The sequence below is a fragment of the Meles meles genome, chromosome 15, assembly GCF_922984935.1.
Source record: "Meles meles chromosome 15, mMelMel3.1 paternal haplotype, whole genome shotgun sequence".
In the NCBI taxonomy this organism is placed as follows: Eukaryota; Metazoa; Chordata; class Mammalia; order Carnivora; family Mustelidae; genus Meles; species Meles meles.
Window position 1 is genome coordinate 34,493,270 of NC_060080.1, and position 26,606 is coordinate 34,519,875.

Genomic DNA, 26,606 nt, shown 5'->3' on the forward strand with positions numbered 1-26,606 from the left:
TGATGTCCCAGGAGGGCTTTGTCAGAACTTGAGGGGGGGAAAAATTCTCTAAAGAATGCCATTCCCAGCCACTCTCCTTGCCCTGTTTCCATTAGTATTTGCAGCAACTCCCTTGGAAATCGGTTCTAACCCATTCCAGACCCTGAGCAGAAGCAGCATCTACCCAGCCAACATGTCCTGGGGCAGCACGGCACCCCCTGCATCCTGGAACCACACAAAGGTCGGTCCCCGATTCAAGCTCATGCAAGTGACAGCTGACAGTTGCCAATCCCAGAAAAGGCAAATGACCCATCCCACTCCTGTCTGCACCTTGGGAGGTGGCTGAGCCACCCCAGCTGCTCTTGTGTAAGAAGAGCAAGGCTCAGCTGATGCCTTCACAACAGCAGGGGCAACCTAGAGCCAAGGTACCAGAATCTTCCCAGAACAGAAGCCACAGCCAGGGGAAGTCTGTCCTACAGCACCAGACCCCCTCTGACCACATGGAGCACGCAGATTGGGACAGGTGAGGGATAACGACAGAATTCCTCCATAACAAAAGAGTTTCTCGGTCATATGGTTTATCAACTCTAAGCCACTGAGAGAGACCCTGAAAAGGACCTAAAAAATTTTAAGGTGTTTCCTTAAATTTAATCACAGTGCTTGGTACAAAGACATCTGATTCATCTTTGGGTCCCTCGCACCTAAGAGCATGTGCGTTTGCACCCTAATGATACAGCTGGTAGAAGTAAGAGGATTAGTAGAATTCCTTGATAACCCTGGGTCAGAGGAGCCTTAGACAACCAAAGACGGCCAATGACCTTGACAAGAAGAGGATTGAGGACAGGATCCCACTTTCCAACCACACCCAACTTGGGCAATTTGGGGGCTAAATTAAAGTCTGATGCAACCCAGGGGCACCTGGGTGGCTCAGTCGTTAAGTGTCCACCTTTGGCTCAGGTCATGATCCCCAGGTCCTGGGACTGAGTCCCGCATCCAGCTCCCTGCTCAGCGGGAAGCCTGCTTCTCCCTCTCCTTCTGCCTGCCGCTCCCCTGCTTGTACTCTCTCACTTTCTCTGCAAATTTAAATAAATAATAAATCTTTAAAAAAAAAAAAAAGATGCAACCCAGAATACGGGCAAAATGTCAAATAAGTGTATTAATTGCTGAGAGCAGGTAGTATCCCAATTTCTAAACAATGAATCATTGCCCCTGGTGTAACCTCTACTAATGAAGGGCAACAGGTCAGAAAATAAGAGGTTTGCACAATCTGCAATTGTAAGAAAAGTCTGGAAGACTTGGGGAATGGAAACCTCAACACCAAACAAGCCCAGGGAGCCTGCCTAGAGCTCCACACACAAAGGGAAGGAAAAGTATACAAATCAAAGTCAGCCGGTGTTTAAAGCCACCACTTCCTTCACCAGGTCCCTGATGGCCTCACATCAGAGCCACACCAGACAAGAGCCCAAGCAGCAGAAGGAAAGCTAGTCAGACCCTGAAAGGGAATCGGGGTGACAGAACAAAGGAGGGGCACTTCTTTGAAAGAAGATGTATAAAGGAGCAATTTGCAACCTTTCTTGCTCTTGCGCACCTGAAAAGAATTCTGACAATCTACGTGCACCCCTTTGTATATATAAGCTTACAATGAAAAATTTCAGATGTTATGTTTAAGTAGTTGCAAAGAGTATAGTTTTGGGTGTCTGATAGGTATTGGTATAAACTACTACATCACTATTATAAATGTATTCAGTGGCACATAAATAGCACTGCAATTAGACACCTACCTCCATCTCGTTAAAAACACAAATGTCTATGTAACAGAAATTTCTCCAACTTTGATTGATTTCCACTTCTTTTACCCGCCCCCCCAAATTTTATCTTTTTAAGATTTTATTTATTTGTCAGAGAGAGAGAGAGAGACAGCACAAGCAGGGAGAGCTGCAGACAGAGCAGGCAGATGGAAAAGCAGGCTCCCTGTGGAGCAAGGAACCTGATATGGGACTCGATCCCAGAACCCTGGGAACATGACCTGAGCCGAAGGCAGATGGTTAACTGAATGAACCACCCAGGTGCCCCTAGAAAAACAACTGAACCCAGAGAAATGTTACCACTTACCAGAATGGCAAAGATAAAAAGACTGATAGAGCATTCTGCTGGCAAAAGGGAGGAGGAACCGGCACCCTCACCACAGCTAAGCAGGAATGCACACCAGCACCGTCTCTATCAGTGAGGACCAGCTATCAAAACGAGAAACACACATTCCCTTTGCCTTGTAAGTCTCACTTCTGGAAATTACCCTACAAACACATTCAACATTTAAGATGGCACGGAAAGATCACACATTAGCGCAGTGTTTGTAAAAGCAAGAAACTGACGACTAAATACCCATCAAAAGGAGACTAGTTAAATAAATTCTGGTGTATTCATAAGGTGGGATAATTCAGAAAAATGAGGCAGAGACTCACTTGACGGGGCGCGTCGACATGACACAGAAGCCAAATCTAGGGTGCACTGAAGCACGGGAATGAATGTTGACAGAGACAGTGATCATTCCAGTGTGAGGAAATCACACTAGAACTCTGGAAGAGGAGAGGAGAGCTCATCTTCACAGGGAAATGTCAACAATGCAGAAAGAATGATAGAACGGAGAATCACATTTTTACAACTACCTTAGTATTAAATGCTTCAGGCAAGAATCACTAATGACTACTACATGGCGTGTAAACTAACGATGGGGCTTTCCCAGTCTCAAATACTACCCCACAGATTACTTATTAATTACAAAGGGGAAAGGGTATCTTATAAGGGAGAAATCCGGCAAACAACGGCTGAATAAATCTATCCTACCTTCAAATTGCTAATAGGACAATCTGGTATCAAGGTGAGAATACCACATCACATATGAAGAATTTCTGACAAATATATTTAACCTCAATCCAATCATAAGGAGACAGTAAGACAAATCCAAGTTGAAGATGTTCTGCAAAACTCTGCCCTGAACTCTTCAAACTCTTCAATGAATGACAGTGGGACTATTCTGGATTTTAAAAAGCTAACGGGGCATGGGAATTAAATACAACATTTGATCCTCGAGTGGCTTCTGGACCTATAACAAAAACAAAAGTCAGTTAGCATGGGGCACCTGGGTGGCTCAGGCGTTAAGTGTCTGCCTTCAGCTCAGGTCGTGATCCCAGGGTCCTGAGATTAAGCCCTACATCGAGCTCCCTGCTCAGCAGGAAGCCTGCTTCTCCCTCCCCCACTCCCCCTGCTTGTGTTCCCTCTCTTGCTGTCTCTCTGTCAAATAAATAAATAAAATCTTAAAAAAAAAAAAAAAAAGTCTGTTAGCACTGCTGGCAGGAATATAAAATGGTAAAGCTGATTTGGAAAGTCTGGCAATTCCTCCAGATATTAAACAAGGAGTCACTACATGACCCAGCAATTCCACTCGTGGGTATATCCTAGGTACATACCCAAGAGAAATGAAAACACAGGCCCATTCAAAAACCTGTACACCAATGTCCATTGAAGCATTAATAGCATATTCATAGTAGTCAAAAAGTGGAAATAACCCACATGTCCATCAACTGATGAAAGGATAAACAAAATGTGGCCTATCGATACAATGGAGCAGCATTCAGCCATAAAAAGGAGTGAAGCACTGATGCATGACACGTGCTACAACATGGCTGAACCTCCAACTCATTAGGGAGAAACCAGTCACAGAAGATCACGTGTCAAATGATTATATGATTATATGATTATATTCACAGGAAACGCCCAGAGAAGCCAAATCTAGAGAAAGAGAAAACAGATCCGTGGTTGCTAAGGCTGAGAGGTAGGGGTGGGGAAGGGGAAATGACTTAACAGGACAGAATCTTCTCTTAGGGTAAGGAGATGTTTTAAAATTGATTGTGGTGATGCTTGCACAACTCTGTATACAGTAAAAACCACTGAATTATACACTTTAAATAGGTGAATTGTAGGGGCACCTGGGGGGGCTCAGTCAGTTGAACGTCTGACTTTCAATTTCAGCTTGGGTCAACATCTCAGGGTGGTGAGATCGAGCTGTTATTTTAAAAAACACGACTATAAAGGACACATTATTGGGATGCCTGGGAAATTTAAATATAGAATATATATTAAATAGTATTGTTATCAATGTTAAATGGAGTGTGACAACTGTATTATGGTTACAAAGGAAAATGTCCTTATTCTTAAAGGTACTGCCTACAGTTTTTATGGCTGAATTATCATAATTCCATAGCTTAATCTTAATTGATTCAGCAAAGAACAAATGTGAGTTTACATACATTCATTATGTGTGTCTGCATTTGTAAGAGAACAAGAAAACGCAAATATATTGCTAAGTGAAGGTTATACAGGTGTATACCACACTACTCTTAAAGTCCTTCTGTAGTCAGAAGTTTTTCAAAATAAAAACTTGGAGGAAATACAGAGAAGAATGAAGTTTAGATTTGTACAGACAAGTAAGGGCCTGCTAGCCTGTGAGGATGCTGCTGGGTGTTTATTTTACCCTCAGTAAAAGGTCACTGTTCCTTGCTACAGCAAGACGCAGACTACCACTTTATTGATAATAAAATCCCACCTTTTCTCAGCATTCATAGAACATACGTATGTGAAGCCTACCGATTGTGACAGCACAGGAAATTAATGTCTAAATGAACTGTGTATTACAGGCACATTTCACTAAGGGGCGAGCTGCTTTCTTATAAGGAACAACATGGTAATCATCAATATGCCATTAGCCTATTACATGACTTTGAGGAATCATTCTGTAAAGATCATCTGGTGCCTAATTAAAAAGAAAGAAATGAGACTCGGGTTTAAGATGCCTCTGGCATCCTGAAAGTATTCTGAAAGGTCATTCAAAAGGACTTCAAAATTGAGATTTTTCATTCATGTATTTATTCCACAATCAAAATAAATCATAATTTAAAGCCATAACATTTTGAAAAGGTAAAGGAGACTTTGTGTCACAGCTGCATTAATAAAACACACCGGTCTAAAGTGCAACACTGAACAGGTGTCTTCTGTTCCCGAGGTGGAATAAATACAAACAATTACACATAAAATTTCACTAAAGATCTGAAGTGAGGCAAATAACCCTTGGAAACAAACTGTCCAATGAACAGAGTCAGGCTGCAAATAATTTTCAACATTTTACTGCAAGAATGAAAAAACCCCAAGGTGTCTACTAGCGTAAACCTCCATTTCATACTCCTGGCCTTGCTTTCTCTCTTCCTTCTTCAACCACATCCAAATCCAGAAAGGCCTCTGTACCCCATGCTCAAAAACACCACTCTGAGTCCCTAAGGACCTCAGCACAGACTGCTGTCAATGAGCCTGTGTGCAACCTTCCTCTAGAACCTCCAGGGAAATCAGGAGCCCAAGGAGCAGCAGCATTTCTTTAAGCAATAGTTTTAACTGTCCAATGAGCTCTGACGGACCATGTGCATTTCATAAAACAAAATACTGCCTTAATATCTTCCTATTTATCTGGGAAAATGTTAAGTAAACCATTCAAGTAAAAAAAGAAAATGTTTACAGAGCAGTGAAAAATGAAAATTCAAAGGGTTTATGCCAAAAAGCAAACCAGTCCTCCGCAGCCTAAGTCATTTGTTTCTGGGCTGCGAAGCCATGTAGAGAGCAATCAGGCAGTAGATGGTCCCCCCCAGCGTCAGCGCCATGGTGGTCCGGTAAAGCATTTGGTCAGGCAGGCCTCGTTTCAGGTGGATGGGCACACCATCGGATTTCTGGAAAGCAAGAATTACCAAGGACATGGTTAATAATAAAAAGATTTTACAGTTTAGGCTAATGAAGAACAAATGTCACTACTTTAGAAGTAATCCATCGACACACTGCAGTGGAAAAAGCCCTAATCCATTAGAACGCGGACAGAAAGAGTGGGATACGTTTTCTTCTAAATGCAGCCACAGCCTGTAAGGCCAAAGCTGTTCCCCAAAATGGAGCCTCAGGAACATGCATGCAACAAATTCCACGTTTCAAAATAATTTACCGTATCTTGCTCAATTAGGAAAGCAGCATTGGTGGATTTCTTTTAAAGGCAAAGGTAATCCACAGTTAAACGACCACAGGCACAAGAAATGCCCTACATTTAGTGACCTCCGATCATTAGCCAGTGATGGCTGAGCACACCAGGTCAATTAATACGCTCTAGTCCATTTTGTATGCAGCTTCTTTCCAGTAAGCTGTTAAACCCTTGTTTAAAAAAGAAACTCCATAAAATTCTGAATCCATTATTTTGCAGTCTCCAAACTCCCTCCCCCACAGTAACTCAAGACCCCAATTGCCCCATCAAGTCTTACTTATTGGATAAAAAGGGATTCAACTGACCAAAGTCCCCAAACCGGTCCTGAATCTGCATACATTTCTGAGGCTGCAACAGGAGGAGCACACAGTGCCGCTCCCACCGCACCTGAGATGCCGAGTCACTGACCTCTCAGTTATCTGCATGTAGATTACCGTTAATAACATTCTAAAATGCAATTCTGGCTTCTCTCTGTTGATCAGCAAACCCAAGAGAGCCTCCCCTACTTCTAATAGCTCAGTGAATTTTAATATCAAGCAAGCAAAAAAAATAACTAGAAGAAAACTCATGGCAGAAATAACAACTTATTCTCTAGTGTCTGTTTAGTGTCTTCTCTCACCTGGAAAAACTTCTGCAGCTCGGGCACTTTGTTTTTCCCAGCATAATCATATACAGGAAAATCAGAACTCAGTTTGGTTGGTGTGGCAAATATGATAGGTGGTGCTTCTGTGGAAACCAAAGGCCTTAATCCCTGTAGGAAAAAGGAAAATGTCAAGTTGAAAGCATGCCTGGGCTTATGAACAACCTTTCAACAAGCAGGCTGTCTGAAATCCTGGAGGCAGTAATTCAACCACACAAGAAGGAAGGAAAGGCTCTCTGAGTCTGCATTACAAGGCCTTTAATTTTAAGATTTAAAGTCCTTAAACTTTCAGCAAAATACCTTAGTCCACTTTCCCACAGCAAACCCCATCAAGAAGAATTCCCTGCCGTGCTCGCTTCGGCAGCACATATACTAAAATTGGAACGATACAGAGAAGATTAGCATGGCCCCTGCGCAAGGAAGAAGAATTCCCTGCCATTAAAATGGGGGTGGGGGAGGAGGGGAAGCAGACAACCACAAAAACCCAATCTGGGCTTCCAGAAATAACTCTTATGCCTATCTTCCTATCAAATCAGTAAATCGTTTAAAATCTTTATGAACTTTTGGTTAGATTTCCAAAGAGACCCAGCTGTCCCTTTTCTCCTCTGGGTGAGCTAATGTACTAACATGTTCTAACTCCAGAGAAGACAGCAGAAAGTGTGCAGACACACAGTAAAAAAAAAAAATCTCTCAATTTGGAGGAGCCTGTAATGGTAAGAGACCTGTCTTTCAGGACCAGAAAACAAAACAATTAGAGTAACTGAACCTTCTGGCATTAATAAGCCTGTAGGTTAAATAGACAGTGTAAAAGGAAATTCAGTGTTCTCATCAGTGACATGTTATCTAAAAGCACTGGGATCTAGCCCTGGAAAGACGGCCGGAGACACCGTGTGCCGAAAGCAGCGTGCCTGCCACAGGCAACCAGCACACAGTCAGCGATATCCACTGAATGACACTGGGAGTCAACACAAGTCTGCGATTAGCAGCTCCCTGGGCCACACAGACAGGAACACAGGCTTAAAAAGAACCTAAAGGGGGAGATAAATGAAGTACTGTCACAGGCTACAATAAGGATAACCCTTAAAAACATGCCAAGTAAGAGAAGCTAGTCAAAAAGACCACATCTTCTATGAGCCCATTCATATGCAAGTCCAGAATAGGAAAATCTACACAGACAGAAAGTAGATCAGCAGCTGCCTAGGGCTGGGAGGTGAGCAATAGGGGGTGGCAATAACTGCAGGGTATAGGTTTCTTCTGGAAGTGACAAAAATGCTCTAAAATTAATGTGGTAATGGTTGCACAATATCCATTAATACACTAAAAACTACTGAGTTATGCCCTTTAAATGACTGAATGTATGGGACGTGAACTGTATCTCGATAAAGCTATTAAAACAAGACGTAGTACCGCAGGGGAACTCTGGTTTTCTATCGATAGAGTAAAGCCACAGTGGCAGGTTTATAGATGGGTCTCCAAAATAACCCGGAGATTAAGACAGGAGCTAAGAGTTACAAACCAATAAAATCGCATCCTTTTATATTAAATTCAAAAAGATAGGAGCTAAGAGTTACAAACCAATAAAACTGCATCCTTTTATATTAAATTCTATCTAAAAAAATAAAATTTAAAGTTAGGAAGTAGAGTTCAAGCTCAGTCTCTTTCATTTTACAGATGAAAGAGAAAATCCTTTGTTCAAATTAACAGAGTTGTCAGACCCCTGGTCCTTAATCTCCTCAAAGACATAAAAACTTACTTATAACTGACAAGACCTAGTTTAAAGATCATATATTGAAAGCTTCAATGATACTCCCACCAGGCAAGCATTAAGATCAACGGGGCAACTAAAAGGCATTAAAGCAAACTTGTTCTGGTCCAAGATGGCAGCACAGAAAGACCCCGAACTCACTTCCTCCAGGAACACACAAAATCTACACCTACACACAGAGAGTGATTCCGCCTGAAGAGCTTCTGCATAGCAAAGGATAGAGGGACCACACAGAGAATGGCAGGAAACAGAGACCTGGTAACAACAGGAACCGCACCTGATACTAGAACTGCAGTGGGGAGGGACAGCACTGGGAGGCCCACACACAGATTCACCCAACCTGGGGGCAGGGCAAAAAAAAAACCAATCAGTTTAAAAGGCAAATAGAGGGCACGTGGGTAGTTCAATTGGCTTAAGCGACTGCCTTTGGCTCAGGTCATAATCCTAGAGTTCCAGGATCCAGTCCCTGGTGGGGCTCCCTGCTCAGCGAGGAGTCAGCTTCTCCCTCTGACCCTCCTCCCTGTCGTGCTCTCTCACTCTCTTTCTCTCAAGTAAATAAAATCTTAAAAAAGTAAAATAAAATAAAAGGCAAACAGACTATAAGTAAAGAAAACCTCATATACTGATGCTAGAACAACTATTAAATGGTGGGAGAACTGCTGGAACTCTCTCTGTTTACGTTCGCCCTCTGCCTTGACAGTGCAGATGGGAGCAGGCATGCTAGCCAGCCTGCAGCCTCCAGCCCCAGCCCACACCAGCTGCAGCTCTCCCCCAGGAATCCTCCACCACACGCACCTGCCTCAGCTCCAAACATCCCACTGAGGCTGCCCCAGCACAACACGAATTAGAAGAAATGTTAAAGGGACTTTAAGCCCAAAAGAAAAGGCTGTAACTAGAAGAAAATTACAAAACAAAAAACCTCACTGTAAAACCAAACATATAATAAGGGTAATAAGTCAATCACTTATAAAACTAGTATGAAAATTAAAAGATGAGTAAAATCAATTACCTATAAAATTTGTTGAGATTCACAAGATAAAGATGTAAAATATGACATCATATACATATACATACATGGGGAGGATTTAATACATAGTGGTTTTAGAATGTGTTCGAACTTAAGCAACCATAAGCTTAATACAGACTGCTATATCCTTAAGATGCTACATATGAAACCTGAGCTAACCAGAAACCAAAAACTTACAATAAATCCACAAGAAAATAAAAAGAAAGGAATCCTAGCAAAACACAAGTCACCAATTACAAGGGAAGAGAGGAGAAAAAAATGACAAAAACCACTAGAAAACAATTAACAAAATGTCACTTGTACATTACTTTAAATCGTCTTTAAAAAAAAATGGGCACTTGAGTGGCTCAGTGAGTTAAGTGTTCAACTCTTGATCTCAGCTCAGGTTTTTTTGTTTTTTGGTTTTTTTTTTTTAAAGATTTTATTTATTATTTATTTGACAGACAGAGATCACAAGTAGGCAGAGAGGCAGGCAGAGAGAGAGAGAGGAGGAAGCAGGCTCCCCGCTGAGCAGAAAGCCCGATCAATCGGGGCTCGATCCCAGGACCCTGAGATCATGACCTGAGCCGAAAGCAGAGGCTTTAACCCACTGAGCCACCCAGGCGCCCCCTCAGCTCAGGTCTTGATCTTAGGGTCATGAGTTTGAGGCCCACACTGGGCTCCTGGCTAGGTGTGGACCCTATTTAATTAATTAAGTAAGTAAGTAAATGGTCAAAATGCTCCAGTCAAAAGACAAGGGTAATTCAGGGACGCCTAGATGGCTCAGTCATTGGGTGTCTGCCTTTGGCTCGGGTCATGATCCCAGGGTAATGGATCGGTCCCACATCAGGCTCCCTGTTCAGTGGGTAGCCGGCTTCTCCCTCTGCCTGTGACTCCCCTGTTTGTACACTCTTGCACGCTGACAAAGAAATAAAAATTTTAAAAATCTTAAAAAAAAAAAAAAAAAGAAGGCAAGGGTGATTCGAAGAATAAAAAACAAGGGCCATCTATATGTTGTCTATTGAGAGGCTCTCTTCAGACCTAAAGACAAGTACAGACTGAAAGTGAAGGGATATAAAGAAAAATATTCCACACAAATGGAAGTAAAAAGAAAGTTGGAATAGTAAAAACTTTTATCAGACAAATTGGTCTTTAAAACAAAGACTGTAACAAGAAACAAAGAAGGCACTATATAAAGGGAATAATCCAACAAGAGGTTACAACAACTGTAAATATCTATGCACCCAACACAGGAGCACCTAAATATCCAAAGCAAATATTAACAGACACAAAGGGAGAAACTGACAGTAATACAATAATAGTAGGAGGCTTTAACACCCCACTTATATCAATGGATAGAGAATCCAGACATAAAATCAATAAGGTAACATCAGACCAGACAGACCTAGCAGATATATACAGAACAGTCCATCCATGAGCAGCAGAATATATATACTTTTCAAGTGCATCTGGAACATTCTCCAGGACAGATTACATGTTGGGCCACAAAACAAGTCTCAATAAATTTAAGATGCAGCATCTTCTCCATTCACAGCACTACGAACCCAGAACTCAATAATAGCCAAAAAACAAACAAAAAAAAAAAAAACCCAAAAAACAACAACAAAAAAAAACCCCACAAACACATGGGAGGCTAAACAACCTGCTCTTAAACAATCCATGGATCAAGGAAGAACTCAAAGAGGGAATTTTATTTTTTTTTTAAAGATTTCATTTATTTATTTGACAGAGATCACAAGTAGGCAGAGAGGCAGGCAGAGAGGAGGAAGCAGGCTCCCCAATGAGCAGAGAGCCTCATGCGGGGCTCTATCCCAAGACCCTGGGATCATAACCTGAGCCGAAGGCAGAGGCTTTAACCCACTGAGCCACCGAGACGCCCCACAAAGAGGAAATTTTAAAGATACACGGAGAAATGAAAATGGAAACAATGGTTCAAAATCTTTGGGATGCAACAAAAGCAGTCGTAAGAGGAAGTTTAAAGTAATACAGGCCTACCTCAAGAAATAAGAACAATCTCAACAACCTTAACTTTACACCTATAGGAACAAGAAAAAGAATGGAGAGCAAAGTTAGTAGAAAGAAGGAAATAACAAAGATTATGTAGAAATCAATTAAATGGAGACTAAAAAAAAAAATGAAACTAAGAACTGGTTCTTCAAAAAGATAAAAATTGATAAACCTTTAGCAGACTTATTAAGAAAAAAGAGCTCAAACAAAATCCCAAATGAAAGAGAAGTTGTAACTAACACCACAGAAATACAAAGGATTGTAAGAGACTACTATGAAAACTTTATGCCAACAGGTTGAACAACATAGAAGAAATGCATAAATTTCTAGAAACATGCAATCTTCAAAGACTGAATCAGGAAGAAATAGCGAATCTGAGCAGACCAATTACTAATAGAGAAAGTGCATCTGTAATCAAAAAACTCCCAACAGGGGCACCTGGGTGGCTCAGTTGTGAAGCGTCTTCCTTCGGCATGGGCCATGATCCTGGAGTCCTGGGATCGAGACCCGCACCAGGCTCTCTGCTCAGCAAGAAGCCTGCCTCTCCCTCTCCCAATGCCCATTTGTGTTCCCTCTCTGCCTGTCAGATAAATAAATAAAATCTTTAAAAAAAAAAAAAACACAAAAAACCCAAAACCTCCCAACAAATAAATATCCAGGTCTACATGACTTCATAGGTAATACCTCCTATCAAACATTTAAAGAAGAGTTAGTACCTGTCATTCTCAAAGGATTCCAGAAACTAGAAGAGGAAGAAATTCTTCCAAATTCATTCTACAAGACCAGCATTACCCTGATACTAAACCAAATAAAAAAAAGAAAATGACAGCTTGGTATCTCGGATGAACACAGATGCAAAAAAGACTCAACAATCAGCAATACTCAATCAATTTAGCAAACTGAATTCAACAATACATTAAAAAGATCAAACCACAATCAAGCGGGACTTAATCCAGGATGCAAGAATGGTTCAATATCCACAAATCAATCAACAGGATATACAACATTAACAAAATGAGGATAAAAAAAATCACAAGATCATCTCAACAAATGCAGAAAAAACACTTCACAAAATTCAACATCCATTTATGATAAAAAGTCTCAACAAAGTGGGTTTAGAAGGAACATATCTCAATATAATAAAGACCATATATGATAAATCCACCAGCTAACATACTCAATGGCGAAAAGTGAAAGCTTTTTCTCTAAGATCAAAAGGAACAAAACAAGGATGTCCCTTCTCCCCACTCTTATTCAACACAGTACTGGAAGTCCTAGCCACAGCAATCAGACTAAAAAAAAGAAATAAAGGGCATCCTAGATAATAAGAAGTAAAACTTTCAGTATTTCCAGCCGACATGATACCACATATAAAAAAAAACCCGAGACTCCACCAAAAAATTAATGAATTCAGTAAAGTCGCAGGATACAAAATATACAAAAAACTGTTGCATTTCGATATGCTAATAGTGAAGTACCAGAAGGAGAAATTAAGAAAACAACCCCATTTACAACTACAAAAAGAATGAAATACCTAAGGAATAAATTTAACCAAGGAGGTGAAAAACCTGTACTCTGAAAACTATTAAGACAATAATGAAAGAAACTGAAGACACAAATAAATGGAAAGATACACCATGCTCATTAACTGGAAGAATTAATATTGTTTAAATGTTCACTACCCAAAGCAGCCTACAGATTCAATACAATCCCTATCAAATACCAACAGCATTTTTCACAGAATAAGAAAAAATAATCCTAAAATTTGTATGGAACCAAAGGTCCCAAAGAGCCAAAGCAATCTTGAAAAAGAACAAGGCTGAGGGTACCACAATCCCAGATTTCAAGATATACCAAAAACTTTAATAATCAAAACAGTACGGTACTAGCACAAAAACAGGGATCAATGGAACAGAGAGCCCAGAAATAAAACCATTATTTTTATGGTCAATTAATCTACAACAAGGAAACAAAAATACACAATGGGGAAAAGACAATCGCCTCAATAAATGGTGCTGGTAGAACTGGACAACTACATGCAGAAGAATGAAACTGGAAGTGCTGGGTGGCTCAGTCGCTGAGCATCCAACTCCTTAGTTTTGGCTCAGGTCAGGAATTTACAGTCATGGGATCCAGTCCCAGATCAGGCTCTGTGTTCAGTGTGGAGTCTCCTCTAGATTCCCTCTCCTTCCCCTCCCACCCACTGCTTTCTCTCTAAATTAATTAATTAATTAATTAGTTAAAATAAAACATTAAAAAAAAAAAAAGAAACGAAACGAAATGCAGAGCACCTGACTGGCTGAGTCAGCAGAGCATGACTTTTGATCTGAGGGTTCTGAGTTCAAGCCCCATGTTGAGTACAGAGATTACTTTTTTAAAAAATTTTTTTAAAAAGGAGCTTTGGGCTTTGGACTAGGAGGAGACAAAGGTGCAACTGTCTTGGGTCGCCCTGAATCAGGGTTCATCCAACACCAGCCACCTCCACCATGCCACTTAAGTTTGACCCTAACAAGATCAAAGCTGTACTGTATACTTGAGGAGCACCGGTGGGGACGTTGGTGCCGCATCGGTCCCTGGCCTCAAAGACTGGCCCCCTGGGTCTGTCTCCAAAAAAGGCTGGTGACATCGCCAAGGCAACTGGTTGACTGGAAGGTTCTGGGGATTACAGTGAAAGTGACCATTCAAATTAGGCCCAGAATGAAATAGTACCTTCTGCCTCTGCCCTGATTATCAAAGCCCTCAAGGAACAGCCAAGAGACAGAAGCAGAAAAACTTTAAGCACAGGGGAAATGAGACTTTTGATGAGATTGTCAACATTGCCTGACAGATGTGGCACCAATCTTTAGCCACCGAACCCTCTGGAACCATTAAAGAGATCGTGGGTACTGCCCAATCTTTGGGCTGCAATGTTGATGGCCACCACCCTCATGACATCATAGATGGCATTAACAGTGGTGCAGTGGAACACCCAGCTAGTTAAGAACTACAAAGGAGGGCGCCTGGGTGGCTCAGTCAGTTGAGTGTCTGCCTTCAGCTCAGGTTGTGATCCCAAGGTCCTGGGATTGAGCCCCGCATCAGGCTACCTGCTTGGCGGGAACCCTTCTCTCTCCCCCACTACCCCTGCTTGTGTTCCCTCTCTCTGTGTGTCTCTGTCAAATGAATAAATAAAATCTTTAAAAAAAAAAAAAAAAAAAAAAAGAGAGAGAGGCGCCTAGGTGGCTCAGTGGGTTAAAGCCTCTGCCTTCGGCTCGGGTGGTGATCCCAGAGTCCTGGGATCGAGCTCCACGTCGGACTCTCTGCTCAGCAGGGAGCCTGCTTCCCTTCCTCTCTCTCTGCCTGCCTCTCTGCCTACCTGTGATCTCCGTCTGTCAAATAAATGAATAAAATCTTTAAAAAAAAAACCTACAAAGGAAAATACTTCAATAAAGGATCATTTGAAAACAAAAAAAACAAAAACCCCACAAAAGTAAATTCCAAATGAATTAAAACCCAAATGTAAGACCTGAAATCATAAACTCCTAAAAACATATGTAATCTCTTAGATATCAGCCTTAACAACATTTTTATGAATCGGTCTCTTCAGCTAAAGGAAACGAAAGCAAAAATAAACAACTGGGACTACAGTAAACTAAAAATCTTTTGCACAGGGGCGCCTGGGTGGCTCAGTGGGTTAAACCCTCTGCCTTCGGCTCAGGTCATGATCCCAGGGTCCTGGGATCGAGCCCCGCATCGGGTTCTCTGCTCCGAAGGGAACCTGCTCTTCCCCTCTCCGCCGCCCCCCGCCTGTCTCTCTGACTACTTGTGATCTCTGTCAAATAAGTAAATAAAATCTTAAAAAAAAAACAAAAACAAAAACAAAAACAATTAAAAAAAAATCTTCTGCACAGTGAAGGAAACCAACGAAACAAAAAGGCAACCAACTGACTAGGAGAAGATTATGTGCAAATTATATATCTAATAATGGGTTAATATACAAAATATATAAAGAACTTACACAACTCAATAATAAAAAAAAAAAATGTGCAGAGGATATGAACACTTATTTTCCAAAGCAGACTTACAGATGGCCAACAGACACATGAAAAGATGTTCAACATCACTAAGTATCAGGGAAATGCAAATCAAAACCACAACAAGGATAGTTAGTGTCAAAAAGTGAAGAAATAACAAGGGTGTAGAGGATAGAGAGAAAAGGCAACTCTCATCCATTGTTCATGGGAATATAAACTGGTGCAGCTATTATGGAAAACAGTATGGAGGTTCCTCAAAAAATTAAAAATACAAATACCATACAAACCAGTAATTCTAAACAAACAAACAAACAAACCAGTAATTCTGCTTCTGGGTATTTACCCAAAGAAAACAAAAATATCAATGCAAAAAAATGTGCACCCTTATGTTTATTGCAGAATTATTTACAATAGCCAAGATATGGAAGCAATATTAAGTGTACATTGATAGAATGGAGAAAGAAGATGTGGTGTGTGTGTACACACACACACACACACACATAATGGAGTAAAACTCAGCCACGAAAATAAGATATTGCCACTGGCAACAACTTACATGGACCTAGAGGATATTATGCTAAGTGAAATAAGACAGAAAAAACAAATACCATTAATATCTCACATATGTGTGGAATCTATAAAATAAAACAAAAAATAGAAATAGACCCATAAATACAGAGAACTGGTGGCCCACAGGGGAGAGGGTGGGAGGATAAGGGAAAGAGGTAAAGGAAATTAAAAGATACAACTTCCAGTTGTAAAATAAGTAAGTCAGGAGGATAAAAAGTACACCATACAGAATATAGTCAATAATGCTGTAAGATGACAGATGATTAAGTACACTTACAGTGGTGAGCATTCTGTAATGTATATAATTATAGAATCACTATGTTATATGCCTGAAATATAATAAAATACTGTAAATCAACTATATTTCAATTAACCTCCTCCCCCCCCAAGTAAACATCGTTTCTATTTCTTTGGCACAGTCCCATGAATGGGCATGAACTGTGGACTTTTCTGCACTGCATCCCCTCACTCAGCATATATGACTGAGCACTTACTCTATACTGAAAATGCACAATGACTAGGACAGACACAATCCCTGCCATTATGGATATTAATGTTCTGAAATAAGAGCCACTAATTATATACTCAGACTTTGTCCTATGCCCGGCATCCTGTCAAGTATTTGACAAACATCTCATTTATCCTGCCAGCAACCCTACCAAGATGTTACTATACCCATTTTACAGAGGAGAAAACTAGATCAGAGAGGGCAACTTGCCTAAGATCGAATAGCAAAAAGAATGGTGTCTAGTGTCGAAACTCAGGCCCCTCTAAAGTCCAGGGCCTTGCGTTTTTAAATATTCTACCACCTGCCCCCACTACCCTTTTTCAACTGTTGCTTAAAGGCAACAACTGATTTATAAAGAAAGTTTTGTGAGTAACCTGCTTGTCTAAATATAATACACTCAGATTCAGAAGGAGTTAGAGATGGGATAGGAGGCCCTAACTACTGAGATAGGAACATCAGAAAGTACTGCTCTCTGAACTGAAGAATTTAAAACACTCCTTTATTCTGTGAGCTTTGTATTTCCTCTAGGAGGATCATTTCCCTTTGAATGCAAAAATTTAAAAACTTTTTCTACTAAGCAGCTCTGAAAATGGTTTGAAGTCAAATTCTTGTTTTGACAGAACTAATGTGAGAGCATTTTTAGAAAGGATTATACCTAATCGCTCAGTGTTTGTTCACCTATCAAGTGATTGAAAACTACAGCAGTTTTTGAACAGTATCATACGAAGAAAGGAGTATCAACCATCCTAGTGGTTTGAAATAACTCCGCATTTCCATTTATAATACTGTCAAAGTTTAGAATATGGAATTTTAAAGTTACCAATAATCCAAGTATCTTATCCCATTAACTATTATAAGTTGTATATTCTCCTCTAATCTTTTTTTCATATTTTAACATCTTTACAGTCAGGTATAAAATTCTACATTCTAAGGTCACCTGGGTGGCTCAGTTAGTTAAGCATCAGGCTCCCTGCTCAGTGGGGAGGCTGCTTCTCCCTATGCCTGCCACTCCCCTTGCTTATGCTGTCAAATAAATGGATAAAATCTTTAAAAAAAAAAAAATTCTACATTCTGCTTTCATTTATAATAAGCATTTCTTTTCAGGACCCTACATAATCTTCATAAATAAATTTACTCTTCACATTAACCCTGTAAATGAGGTATTATCATCCCATGTTACAGATGATTTTTTTTTGGGGGGGGGAAGACTATTTGAGAGAGAGAGAGAGAAAGCATGAGGGGGGACAGTCATAGGAAGCAGCCTCCTCACTGAGTGGGGGAGACTGATGCAGGGTCTCGATCCTGGATCATGACCCAAGGCAAAGGCAGACACTTAACCAACTAGGCCACCCAGGTGCCCCCCGCTCAATTACAGACGATTAAAACAAAGCTGAAATTCCATGAGAAAGATGGGATTCAAACCCACCCACTTTTGTTATACCATACAATCAATAACTCAGCTGTCCTGGCCCCACAAGTAAAACGAATGGATATTAACCAATCTGTCCCCTATGCCCTTTCCAGGGTTGCAGATGTCCCAATATAGAAGAATTACGGGCCTCCCCCATCTCAATAACTGACAATAGCATCCTTCCAGGTTCTCAGGCCCAAATCCTTGGAATCTTTTTTTTTTTTTTTAAAGATTTTGAGAGAGAGTGAGAGAGCACGTGCGTGCGCACATGAGTGTGGGGAGACAGAGGGAGAAAATCTCATTCACTGTATGCGAAGCCCTATACGGCTCAATCTCACAACTCTGAGATCATGACCTGAGCTGAAATCAAGAGTCAGATGCTTAAAGGACTGAGCCACCCATGTGCCCAGAATCATTTTTAATACAGCTTACAAACTGCAAATCCTTTTGGCTCTACCTTCAAAGTACACTCAGCATCTGACCACTTCTCACCCATCTCCACCAATCCACACTCTGGTCCAAACCCCTGGATTTTTACAAGAGCCTCCCAACTGATCACCCTCCACTTCCACACCTACTGCCATGCAGCAACCGGTGACTACAGATTTCACTATTCAGCTCAAACCTCTCCAAAGCCTCCTATCTCACTGAGCAAAACCCAAAGTTCTTACAGGGACTTCTAGGGCCATGAGATGCACCCCTCAAACCCCACCACCCTACCACTTACATCATCCCCTTTCTCTACCCCAGTCCCCTAGAGGAGCCCCTTAAACCTCCCAGGCACCAGGCACTGTTCCCTCTACCTAGAATGCTCTTCTCTGGGTATCCACGTGGCTGCACCCTCACCTCCTTCAGGTTTTTGCCCCCGTGTCACCTTCTCAGCAAGACATTTCCTTACCATCCTTTTAAACTGCATGTCCTCCCCCTTACCCTTCTAACAACGCATCACCCATTCCTGGTCTTTTTTTTTTTCTCCACAGCACTTATAAGCACCTAACATACTGAATTTTACGTTGTTTACTGTGTCTCCCCCTACTGCAATGGAAGCCTCACGAAGGCAGGATTTTGGCATGTTTTGTTCACTGCTCTTACTTCCCAAGACTTAAAAAAAGCGAAGAGCACATTTAAATATCTGTTGAATGTATAAATAAACTACAGCTTCACCACAACGTAGACTTAAATATTTCGGAACTAAAGTCATGTAAATCAAATCAGCAGTTGATGGCAGAGCCTCCCACACCTCCCACAAATGAGAAAACCAGTGAATGCTGTTCTTAAAATAGTGGACTAGAGACCAAGTGGAAATCACAAGTTTTGCTTTTTAATACAAATCTCCGAGCTATTTACACAATCACTACCTCTACAATTAAGAGCCATTCAACAGCAACAATATTTAGCAGTTGAGTTCTTCCCATTATAAATTAGTTGCTCCAAAAAATTTTTTTTAAGATTTTATTTTTAAGGGGCACCTGGATGGCTCAGATGGTAGAGTCTGCCTCCGGCTCGGGTCATGATTCTGGGGTCCTAGGATCTAGCCTATATTGGGCTCCCCACTCAGTGGGGAGTCTACTTCTCCTTCTGTCCCTTTCCCCCCACTTGTGTTCTCTCCTCTGAAATAAAATCCTAAAAAAAAAAAATTGTTTTTTTTTTTTACAAAAAAATTGTAACCTCTACACCCAATGCAGGGCTCAAATTCAGAACCCTAAGATCAAAGAGTCGCATGCTTCACCAAATAAGCCAGCCAGGTGCCCCTAGTTGCTCCAAAAATTTTTTTTTAATATTTTATTTATTTGACAGAGAGAAATCACAACTAGGCAGAGAGAGAGGAGGAAGCAGGCTCCCTGCGGAGCAGAGAGCCCAACGCGGGGCTTGATCCCAGGACCCTGGGATCATGACCTGAGCCGAAGGCAGAGGCTTTAACCCACTGAGCCACCCAGGCGCCCCTAGTTGCTCCAAATTTTTAAAGACAAAAGTCAACTTGATTTCTTTCCCTTCAAAGTTGACTGGCCCAAGTTTCCCTCTTGTGAGGGAAGAGTGGAGAAATAAGAGAAACACAATTTTTTTAAAAAATTTTAAATTACAGAATTTTTCAGTGCACAGATCTGAATTCACTCCGATTTAGGACTAGAAAAAAGTTTCAGTCTGCAGCAACTCAAGTTAGTTTTTTCTACCTGCCAGCAAGATATCACCACCTCCATGTTTCCAGGACACATCACACTCCGAAGGTCCAAAATCCACCCAGTTTCTCACAAACCTATTCAGGAGTTCCCTGTTTATTATAAGGAAAGCACCACCATCCTCTCATTACCCAGTCATCCTGGAGTCCTCCTTTCTCATCCCCCACAATCTCCCTCACTAGTCGCTAAATCCTTATTCCCCAGACTCGTTTCCCACTTGGAAGACCCTGGACTATTGCATGGGTTTAACACACATCCCTGGTCCGGCTTCTCCCAATCATATTATCTTTCCAAGCATAGCTCTGTCATGATACTTGCTCCTCCATCACAAACCTTCCATGAAACTGAAGGTGAAAAGTGTGCCCTTGTTTCAACCTCTGGACAAGACTCTACCACAACTTTCTCCATCAAGATGCTTTGTAAATTCCTGTTTTCTGATAAAAGTAAGCCCTACCATCCTGGACCCTTCATGATCTATCTCCACCTACCACAGCGAAACTTACTACTCAGTGATCCTCCTGCAGCCCCCTCCCCTCCTTCATTCTCACAGTTTCCTTTACCTAGGTCATCCTGCCATCTTAACTAGAATTGTTGAGTCATAAGGTAGAAATGTTTCCCTTTTTAAGAAACTGCCAGACTATTTCTAAAGGGGCTGCACCATTTTCCACTCCTACCAGCAATACAGTAGGGTTCCAGTGTCTCCACATTCTCACTAACACCTGTTGTCTCCCTTTTGATTTTAGCAGGTGTGAAGTGGTACCTCACTGTAGTTTTGATTTGCATTTCCCTAATGACTAATGATGTTGCCTCTTTTCATGTGTTTATTAGGCGCAGTTTACTTTGACATAGGACACAAAAATAAAGAAAATGCTTTTCAATCAACCACTGGAAAATACAATTACTTGCCATCAACTTGATTTATAAATATCTATCTGTACCATTGTTAGAAAACTAGTTTTTCCATATCAAGTTATTCAATGCATGTTAGGTTATTTACTTTACATAATACTGGAAATTATAAACATCTAAATTTTACAGGGTGCTAATGTTTCCAAGAAAGGAAAAACTGAAATAATCCTAACTGCCAAAGCCAGAACACCTGATTCGGGGGATGCTTGTTATAAGCACTCCGAAATCTACATATAAAACCTACACATCACTTCTTTCAACACAAAGTTAGAATCTTAAGTAACTAAGAAGATTACATTCTCAAGAGAAACACCATTTAAGAGGCACTAGAAATCTGAACGCCCTACCTGTACCACACGCATCTGAGGATAATCTCTGCTCTGGGAGCCAATTTAATTTCAATATATGTTAGTTTCAGTCAAAAATTTTACTTCCTTACTAAGTAGCAAAACCTAGATTATGCTAAAACCCTATTTAAAAAACATCTACAGGCCACCTGGGTGGCTTAGTCAGTTAAGTGTCTGCCTTCGGCTCAGGTCAGGGGATCAAGTTTGGCATCGAGCTCCTTGCTCAGCAGGGAGCCCGTTTCTCCCTTTGCCTACCACTCCCGCTTGTGCTGGCAAATATGTAAAAAATAAAAGAACGTCTACAACCACAAACAAATCAGTTGTGATATAGTCACACAATGAAATCCTACACAGCAATAAAAGGAGCTACTAATACATGTAACATGAATGAACCTCAAAAATACTGATGGGGGAAAAAAGGCCCTACACAAAAAAAGAGTACTGTGTGGTTCCATTTACATGAAATTCAAAAACAGCAAAAACGGTTTATTTATAAGAGTCACAATAGGAAGGTGGACAGGGATAGGGAAGGGAACTTCCTAGGCGTGATGGAATACTCCTATATGTTAACAGGGGTATGGGTTACAGTGTATGCATTGGTCAAAGCTCATTAAACTGAAACATTTATGATCAATGCACTGAAAATTACGCTTCTTCTATAGAAATAAATATGACAGAAATAGCTATTCCCCTGTAATCTGCAAAAGAAATAAATCATTGCTGACAACAACTTCTTTAGACCTCATTACCAACTTGGCTTCAGTGACACCACACTGGTTTCCCCTCTAATCCTGGTTTGTTCTTTTGATAAATGTTCCTCCTCTATCCTCCCCTCCATGTTTCTGTAGTCTAATCACATTCCCGCCTTTCTTCCCTATGCGCTCCCTGGGTGATCTCCCCACCACAGCTTTTACTACCAACTATAGGCTGAAGACACCCAAACCTATTAAATTCCACACTCCTAAATCCAGCTACTACCAGACATGACATCACGACAAGTTCAACATTTATAAACCTGGAACCTTCCTCCCGAATCCCCAAAACCTGCCCTATCTTAATCCTTTTAAGAGATTTTATTTATTTGACAGACAGAGAGAGAAAGCACAAGCCGGGGGAACAGCAGGCAGAGGGGGAGGGAGAAGCCATCACCCTACTGAGCAGAGAGCAGGGCTGGATGGCTGGATCCCAGGGTCCTGAGATTATGACCTGAGCTGAAGCCAGACACTCAACCGACTGAGCCACCCAGACACGCTTATTTTAGTTAATATTAACAGCACATCTAATCTTAGACTAAAATCACTTTTTAAAAAGATTTTATTTATTTGAGGAAGAGAGCAAGCGCATGAGTGGGAAGGGTGCGGTTGGGAGAGGGAGAAGACTCCCCACTGAGCAGGGAACCCAACTCGGGACTCGATCCCAGGACCCCGAGACCATGACCTGAGCTGAAGTCAGACACTTAACCTAATGAGCCACCAAGGCGACCCTGAAATCTCTTAAAAAATCATCCCCACTTGGGCAAGTTGCTGTGTCCCCCAGAAAGAGAAGGAGGTAACAACAGAGCATCCCACCTGGGATCCTTACTATTCGATTCCAGCTTGAATATTTCACCAACTGCATATTTCACCAACCGTTCCCACACTTCTCTATGAGAACAGGAACGAACACGATGGTATCTCACACTCAACTTCTGAAAAATTAGCTACCTATCACCTGCCAGTACCAACCACCTGCCAAAGACTACTACAGACATGACAAGACACTTCATTTAACCTGTACTAAAGCTGCCCTAGATGAAACTAAGCTCACAAAAAATTAAGTAACCTGATAAAGGTCGTAAAAATAAAACGGCAAAGCCAGGATGTTAGCTCTTACTAAGAGTCTACAACTGAGACCGAAATTCCCAACCAACAAAATTAGTGAAATCAGATTACTTTTTAGACTCAAATAGCTGCAGTCAACCATTTTACAACTGAGAAGGTCGTTGCACGTAATTGCCCAGATTCAATTGGATATTTGAAGGATCCCATTAAGTCCCCCAATTCTGATCATACAGCCTCTCCGGCCCCTATGACTTCCCTCGGTGCTCATCCAAGCCCTCCAACTTCGTGCTTTGATGCGGCGTTTTGGGCTAGGAAGGGGGGATAACAACAGAGCACTGCGGGGACCAAAAGCGGAACCTCCTTAAATAGGACAAAGCCGAACTTCAGACTCTTGCCAGGTCGCATTCTAGGCCACGCCGACCCCATAAGCCACCCCACGACCCAGAAGCAACGACCTCGGAGGTCACCTTGACCCCAGCCAAGTGCCAGGCCCAGCTTCCGTGCCGGACCAGCCCGGCTGGGGAAGCAGCTACAGAATGAGCGGCCCTACGGCCGCTGCAAGCAGACGTGGAGAGGGGCCAGGACGTGCGGGGCGAGCCAAACCGAACCCCAGGCAAAAATCCCAGCCGCCTCCGGCCTCAAGACTTCCAAGCACAGAGGATCGGGCGGCCGCTTCTGTCCGAGACGGCCCGGCGCTACCGGTACCTGCGGGCTATAGGCGTCGGAAGCCCACGTTCCGGTCAACTTCTGCGTGAAGCCACTAAACTTGTAATACATGACGCCCGGTGTCCGGCTTCCCGCAGCCGCTACCTGCGCGACTGCCCCAGAGAAGGACCCTGCCTTCCCTGCCGTCGCCTTAAGTCGCAGCCCAAGGACCCTGCGCCAGGAGACGGGTGCCCAGAGAGCGCCTAATTTATAACGTGCCCTCTTCAGCAATCTATCAGGGAGCAAGAAGCCGGAGTGCCAGGACCAAGAAGGAAAAAAAAAACAGCTCTAGGAGAGCGCAGAAAGCCACCGTAGCGGGGTCTGTAGAAAGCACGAAGTTCCCACCCCTGCCTCGAACACATTTTTTGATTCGGGCAATGCCGAGACGCCGCAAGAAATGCGCAAGCTCCCTGCGAATCAGGCCAGAGGCGAAAGGACTTGTCAGGACCGAGTGGGGCGGACCTGGGGCGGGACTTGGGGCGGGGCCTGGGGCGGAGGTCTGAGGAGGGGCGTGGAGAGCTAGAGTTGAGGGGTCACCCAGTGGGGCCTTGGGTGGAAGGCTTCTCTTCATTGAGCAAACTTGCACAGAGTCTGGTTTCTTTCCTCCCTTCCATAGGTCGCCTGGTGAAGCGCCTCGCTCTCACTCAGTCGGGAGTATGGATCCATGGGCCAGGCTTCTCCAGCAACCTGGGAGTGGGGGAGCAAATAAGAAAATGTGGAATCTTCTGCGGAGAGCTTTTTAGTACAGAGGGTTGTTGGCGGTTTCGCCCCAATTATATAAAGATAATTTCTTGGGTTTGTGCAAAAGAAATATATTGTGACTTAAACTTCAGACAGCAGGATGTAAATTTTGCAGTTTCTCAGAACTGGTTTTTACTCTTACCTGAGTTTTATGGGAATTGGTTGGTTACTCATTCTTTTCCAGACCTCTGCCCTTTGAGATAAAGGAGGGAACATAGAGGAGGTAGACTAGAAACACCTGAAAAACTTGGACCTTGGGCCTGGAAGAGCCAGGACTACCACTTTAAGTTCCAGTAGTACTCACTTTAGTTTAATATAAAGATGCTCTTTAATTAAAAATAGAAATACAGGGCTCTGGGGTGGCTCAGTGGTTAAGCCTCTGCCTTCAGCCGAGGTCATGATCCCAGGGCCCTGGAATTGATGCTGGCATCAGGGTCCCTGCTCAGGGGAAGTTTCTCCAGTCTGTTTCTCCCTCTCCTTCTCCCCCTGCCCCCCACTCAGGTGCACGCTCGCTTGCTCTCTCACAAATAAATAAAATCTTTTAAAAATTATAAATATCACATGAATAAATAATTCCATTAGTATTACCCAAAGAAAACAAAAACACTAATTCATAAAGATATGTGTGCACCCCTGTTTATTGCAGCATTATTTACAATATGCAAGATATGGAAGCAAGTGTCCACCAATAGACAAATAAGTAAGATGGTGGTGTGTATGTGTGTGTGTAGATAAATAAATATAATGGAATATTATAGAACCATAAAAAAGAATGAGATCTTGCTTTTTGTGACCTCATGGATGGATCCAGAAGGTATTATGCTAAGTGAAACAAATCAGACTGAGAGAGACAAATACCACATGATTTCATTCATAAGTGGTATCTAAAAAAAATTGAGGGTTCCTGTGTGGCTCAGTTGGTTAAGTGTCTGCCTTCAGCTCAGGTCATGATCCCAGGGTCCTGGGATCAAGCCCCGCATCTGGCTCCCTGCTCAGCGGGGAGTCTGCTTCTCCCTCTGCCTGCCTGCTCCCCCTGTTCATGCTCTTTCTCTCTCTCTTTCTCTCTCTAACAAATGAATAAAATCTTTTTAAAAAATTAAATAAATAAAATCTTAAAAATTGAATAAGCAAACAAAAAGCAGAATCAGACCTATAAAGACAAAGAACAAACTGGTGGTTGCCAGAGAGAAGGCGGGGGCGGGGAGGGCTAAATAGGTAAAGAGGAGTGGAAGATACAGGCTTCCAGTTACAGAATGCATAAGTCACAGGAATAAAAGGCACAGCATAAGGAAAATAGCAATGATGTTACAATAGTGATCTTTTGGAACAGACAGTAGCTACACTTGCAGTAAACATAGCATAATATACTTCTTCAATTGTTATGTTGTGCACGTGAAACTCATATAATATTGTGTGTCAACTATACTCAAATAAAAAATAATAATAATGAAGGTGTTTTTAAAGTACCTTTTTTTTTTAAGTACAGTACCTCTATTATGTGCAAGGTACTGTATGAAAGGAGTAAACCAGTTTCCTACCTCCAGGGATGGAGCACAGCTTTTCTTAGCTTTATCATCAAACTAAAGGTTTTCACAAGCATGTTTTGATGAATTTATGAAAGCAGGTGGAAAACCAATAGATAAATACTAACTTTTACATAGTATTTCCCACAAATAAACTCCTTTAATCTTTACAACAAGCCTATGGGGCAAGTGCTATTATTATTTTCATCTTTATTATCTTTATCTTCATAACCTTCATCAAAGGCCCAGAAAAGTCCCTTGCCCAGGCCAGCTCTTAGCAGCAGAGCTAGTCATCTGGCTCAAAATCTGTACTCTTAAGGACTACATTATAGAGAAATAGACATAAATTCATTCTGAAGAGGCTGAAGGCTGAGTGTTCCAGATCTAGGGTTCACACCAG

At 41.8% G+C, this 26,606-nt stretch overlaps 1 protein-coding gene and 2 pseudogenes across 1 annotated transcript; 2 read left to right on the forward strand and 1 right to left on the reverse strand.

Annotated features, from left to right (window-relative positions):
* Positions 1-4,879: 4,879 nt before the first annotated feature.
* On the reverse strand, positions 4,880-24,097 carry LOC123925863 (cytochrome c oxidase subunit 7A-related protein, mitochondrial). Its single transcript, XM_045979432.1, has 3 exons — positions 23,943-24,097; positions 6,666-6,797; positions 4,880-5,750 (listed from the first exon to the last, which is right to left on the reverse strand). The coding sequence occupies exons 1-3, from the start codon at positions 24,012-24,014 to the stop codon at positions 5,610-5,612; spliced, it is 345 nt and encodes a 114-aa protein (XP_045835388.1). The 5' UTR covers positions 24,015-24,097; the 3' UTR covers positions 4,880-5,609.
* Positions 7,035-7,110, forward strand: LOC123926254 (annotated as a pseudogene).
* Positions 13,957-14,479, forward strand: LOC123925864 (annotated as a pseudogene).
* Positions 24,098-26,606: the final 2,509 nt, after the last annotated feature.